Genomic DNA, 5,404 nt, shown 5'->3' on the forward strand with positions numbered 1-5,404 from the left:
GAAAGGCTTTTCCTGATTTCACAAGAAAGTTTATGAACACATTTTTAAGAGGCAAAACCACCTTCGTTGGACTGGGTCTAAGATGTTTTTATGTCATTGGATTGGGTCGGATTAGTTATGAATACAATAAAACCTTTCTTTTACATAAAAAATTGTCAATCCAAAAAATGTATTCGCCAATTTCATTTTGACAGTCACCTCTTGTCTTGTCACATATTCGTGTAAACAAATCAGAAAATATTTTGTAAAAATAATTATCCACCATGAATATACCAGAAATCAAGTCTTATGAAGAGCAAGCGATCGATACTTTAGTTTCTGTGATCAACCAGGCTCGGGAGAAATTAGGAGAGCGACAAACGCTTAGGCAACTTGCAGGTACTGATAAACAGCATAACAGCTCGTCAACCTAAATTCTGTAGCTTATGTAGTGGTAATAAGAACGCTTAAGGTAGCAGGGAGGCGCTGGATGCAGGCCGCTCCCAACCGTGCGATGTGGACAAATGGAAGTCATTGGGGGGAGGCCTATGTTCAGCAGTGGACGTCCTGTGGTTGAAATGATGATAATGATTAAGAACGATTGTGCAATTAACAAAATATAGGTATCTTTTTGTATCAACGATAAATATTTTCCTGAAGATAATAAAAAGTACAGAAAACAAGGAAAGTCATTGCAATGGCTATGATTAGGAAATGCTTCAGAAAAAAAATATTTTTACTATTACTATTAATTACTATTGGTTGGGCCTATGTCCAACTTTCTTCTCTTCCTTTTCTTCGGTGGCTCCAACTCTCAAATTATCTAGCTGCATGAGATGGTTTCCCACTAATCTGTTTATCGGATTCGGGGCCAGCACCTTCGCAGGAGCCAACCTTCGCGAAAAACCTCTATGGAAAATTAAGAAAAAACTCTATGTTGTCTTGGAGCGTCTGTCAAATGAAGTCAATGTGAAAAATCCGCTGAATATTTGCTGAAGATATTGAAATAATCAAAACCGCAAGAAATATCGACGGGTCGACCCTCGAAGCCTGGTCTCCGTCTCCTGATCCGCAGGTTGGTGGTTTCCGTTTTATGCAGCTGTATTTTTGAGTTGTTTGGAGTCACCAGCCGACCCCCGCATCATCTTTCTTCCCCGCAATTTTTTTTTATCCTGGTGTGGCTATTTACACGCCACACCAACTATTTTTTATCAATTTCAACAAAAAGCAACCCTTGGTCTTTTCTTTTTCTCAAAGGTATGCTCTAGTCTGGTTTGTATGGTTGGTTCCCAAATGCTCTGAAAATGGAATATAAAATCTCCCAATATTTTTGGAATCTATCACTTATTTTAGGCACCAAATTCCTAAAATAACCCCTGTGTCGTCTTTCCAGAAAGCAGGAACCTCCTCTCCGGAAGACCTAAGGTAGTCCTTACCAGCTTGCACAGCCCCCTGGCCATCACCTGTGAGGATCTGATCAAGGACACCATCGAGAAGAAGTGGAAGCTGACAAGTACCCTGAAGTATGTCCTGTGGTACAAGGGGAGTTCTAAGGATGAGTGCTCGCAGTATTACTACTTTGAGGTAGGTTCAAATACTTTAGGTGGTAGTCAATACATTTTATAGGGTGGAATTTTGTAATGTCACCTGAACGGAAAGTAGGTTTATATAAAATTTTACTCAGAGAAAACGTTCCTTTAATTTTGAAACGAAAGAAAACTCCATTCACATATTTCCGAAAATTCACTTGCCACATCCGTGAATCGCACCGACCAAAATTCGTAAGCATTACACCCTGCACTTTTGTTGCCTCGATCGGGATGAAAATTCTCTAACAAACTTCATAAAACAGATTATAGTCATCACAACTCATAAGAAAATTCTTGTGAAAAATCAAGAAGATGAAACACACCAGCCCAAAATATGGTTCCAAAATCTTGGCAAGTAATATTGGGGCTCGTATGTACCTGAAAAGTGCTTCTACATCCATTCGATCGTTATTTATAAAACAAAAAAAACTAATCCGTATATTAACAAATATCAAGCCCAAAGTCAGTTGTAGATAAACCTTATTTTCAAAAGTACAAAATTATACCTTTGCCTCGTATCTACATTTTAAATATTTGTAAATTTGTCCGCTCCCACTTTGAGTTTTTTACCAAACGCGAAGAATCATGTCCAAAATATCATTTGAGAAATAAAAATAAATTAAAAATACCAACTATCCGCCTAAATTTATCTTCTTCAAGCACCTACAATAATATTGTAGGTGCTTGAAGAAGATAATGGCCATAAAAATATATAACAAAGTGCCCGATCATTTGTTAAAAGAAAATAATAATAGTACATTCATAACAGGACTAAAAGAGCTATTAACTACGAAATGCTATTACACCATAAAAGAATATCTAGACGATAAAATTAATTAACGATGTACCTAACTAAACTATAACTTTCTATCTATAAAAAGAAGCCTCCTCTCCTTAGATTTTAAGTTTGCAGCGCCCAACAGGGTCCTTAATGATCTCCAAATATATGTAACACCTAAATGTACTTAAGGAAGCAATAACCATATTGAGTATTGAGTAAAAGACCATGATGATGCACACAGTAGCTTAATTATACGAGTATTAGGGGCTATTTTGCTACAAAAACCTGACCTGATGTCCACTGTACTTGAACGATTCTTCTTCAACAGGCAGTCTTCAGTCAGCCGACAGTGTCGTATCCCATCCCACAAGCCACTGTCTCTGTCTTCTTCAGAGTTGAAGATAAACATCTTGAGCCTTTGGAGTTAAAGGGTGTGCCTTCTGTAAGTACACCAGATTACTTTCATAACTTTAACCTTGATGCTTCCTTGGGGGAGGCCTTTGTCCAGCAGTGGACGTCATTTGGCTGTAACGAACGAACGAACGAACCTTGATGCGAATGCGTGCAGCGCAGGACCAGTCGTTATGGAAATCCTTGGGGAGGGCTTTGTCCAGCAGTGGGCGTCATTTTGCTGAAACGACGAACGAACCTTTACAGACAAAATGTTGATTTTTGTGTTTGGATCTTAATAATAACGCGGTTAGGTTCCAACTCCCACTCGGTGAGCCGATGATCATGTGAAGGTCGCGGCAAACATTTGGATACGGGGAACAGAACTAGTCGTGGAAATCCTTGAGGCAGGCCTATGTCTAGCCAGTGGACGAAATTCGGTTGAAACGATTGTTCTGAATTGGTGTTAACTGTATTTAAACAATCTCGATTATGAGGAAAAGGCTATAATATTATAATATTGTGAATTATAAGTATATTTACATTACATTAATTTATAGCCATAATATAACTACTAAAACACATGCGATGAGGTTTCTAACTAGCTTTGAATGTTTGTTGAAAGTTAACTAGAATGTAATCTTTTATTTCCATTTAAGAATGATTATTATTATTACCACTTTCATCTCTAACTACGGATCAAACAATCAATAAATCAATAAGAAATCTGTATTTACATTATCGACAAATTATCATTCGATACTATCGTCGTACACGTACCTAATATAGCAATGACAATGTATATTTATGAAATTTAATAACAAAATTGTTTTAAATTGTAATAAGACTCGTCCAATATGAATGCGAACCAATTTCTACATTGTACTTTCCTTCCGGTCAAAAAAGCCTTCAATATCCTACGTACTGCGTAGTAGTTTTTGTTACAATTTGTAACAGTTTATCGCGAAATAATATTGTATGTTCTAATAATAAAACTTGAAACTAAATAGACAAAAATCGGTCCTAAAATTAGTTATGTCCTAAATCAAAATTATTAAATCTTACCTAAGTCTGTCGCCATAACAACAATGTTAAAAGCATTGTTGTGTTCCGGCAGTTAGAGGTAAGATAGCCAGTTCCTCTGTGGTTGAGGATTCCGGGTGAAGCTCGCTTCCACCTTCGGCCTGATCATCACTTACCATCAGGTGAGATACATTCTAAGAGCTTCTTCGTTGTGAATAAAAAAAATCTACTAAACTAACAAGTTATTCATAATTTTAGTTATCTAAATCGCTAAAATAATTTATGTCAACATAGAGTCGTCGTTAGAAATGTAAATACGTATTATTGAGTTTTTGATAGTTTACGTGCTTTATCAGAGTATTTAAAAAATCCTATTCTAGGCTAATTCTGTATTAGTAACGAATGAGTCAAAGAGATAAAATACGAGTACTTTACCAAATGACACTTACTCTGTGTAAACACATTCTTTTGCTATTTTAGCCCTAATATTGCCTGATTTAGCTGCTATAATGATAAAACTGACTTAAACAGTCTACGATTGTCTAGGAAACTAAACAATAAAGTAACTTCGTAAACGATAAGTCATAATAAAGAACTTATGGTGTGAAAATCCTTGGAGGAGGCCTTTGTCCAGCTGTGGACGTCATTTGACTAACTTCTATTTAGTGGAGGAGGCCTGTGTACAGTCAGCACTGGACTGACATGGACTGATGATGATGACGAAAGTAATGATGATGATGACGATTTAGGTGAAAAGCATGATGATTATGATAGCGGTACTGGTGGTGGTAGTCGTGATGAAAATTAATTGTTGATGGTTATGTAATGGTAACGATGGTGATAATGATGAATACGTTTCTGTCACCAGCTAACCTTCAGGATCGAGGGTCACAAGAGCGATCACGACGTGCGTTTCGTCAAGTTGACGGCCGACTGGATACTCGGCGTCATCATGATGAAGATCAAGCTCTTCAAGAGGATTGAGAGCATCAGATTGTTTTAAATGTTTTAAAATTGAGTTTTTTCTTATAATAAATGTTTTGTCTTTTAATGAATACTAGTGGTTTCTCAAAAGCCTTTAAAGATTTCTTAAAACGTGATATGATAACATTCAAGAAACCTAAGTACGTAGTAGGTAGTCGCCAAACAACAGGTTTTTAGCCATATCATGAACTAAATATTTTTTCACGTTTAGGCGATAAAAATCATGAAAAAATGCATGTTTTTTAAAGAAAATTTACCACTTATAGTTCTAGCTATTGACTCAGTTAGTGCCTGAGGTATCGGAACGGCACAGGAGGGTGTTTTTAGAGCGTCAAACGTCAGCCACAGTCTAGGGCGGAGCCGCGAAAGAATGTCTAGGCCGTCTAGCTCGGACAATAACTCGCAGCTCCGTCCCAAAGACTTCGGGAGAACATCGTCAGGTTTTAGTGAGTAGGCCCTGCCCATCTGGTAGGGAGAGCCTCACATAACCCATTTGTTTCCCCGGGCCAGAGGGTATGCAATTTCATGCATTTCCTGACAAAAAAAAAATAGGTGGTGCAACTCAGCCTTAATAGGCTAGTTTCCTAAAAAAGTTTTCTTAGTCCGTAATGTTTAATATCAAAAAATATTGGACACATATATTTTTATTTGTCAATCT

At 37.1% G+C, this 5,404-nt stretch overlaps 1 protein-coding gene across 1 annotated transcript; it reads left to right on the plus strand.

The window, feature by feature from the left end:
- Nucleotides 1–216: 216 nt before the first annotated feature.
- On the plus strand, nucleotides 217–4,787 carry LOC114366577 (uncharacterized). Its single transcript, XM_028323497.1, has 4 exons — nucleotides 217–378; nucleotides 1,373–1,563; nucleotides 2,678–2,791; nucleotides 4,631–4,787. Exons 1-4 carry the CDS (start codon nucleotides 264–266, stop codon nucleotides 4,763–4,765), a joined length of 555 nt encoding a protein of 184 aa, XP_028179298.1. The 5' UTR covers nucleotides 217–263; the 3' UTR covers nucleotides 4,766–4,787.
- The last annotated feature ends 617 nt before the right edge of the window (nucleotides 4,788–5,404 follow it).

This window comes from Ostrinia furnacalis, unplaced genomic scaffold (genome assembly GCF_004193835.3).
Source record: "Ostrinia furnacalis isolate ACB-3 unplaced genomic scaffold, ASM419383v2 OfSCF0638, whole genome shotgun sequence".
Lineage (NCBI taxonomy): Eukaryota > Metazoa > Arthropoda > Insecta > Lepidoptera > Crambidae > Ostrinia > Ostrinia furnacalis.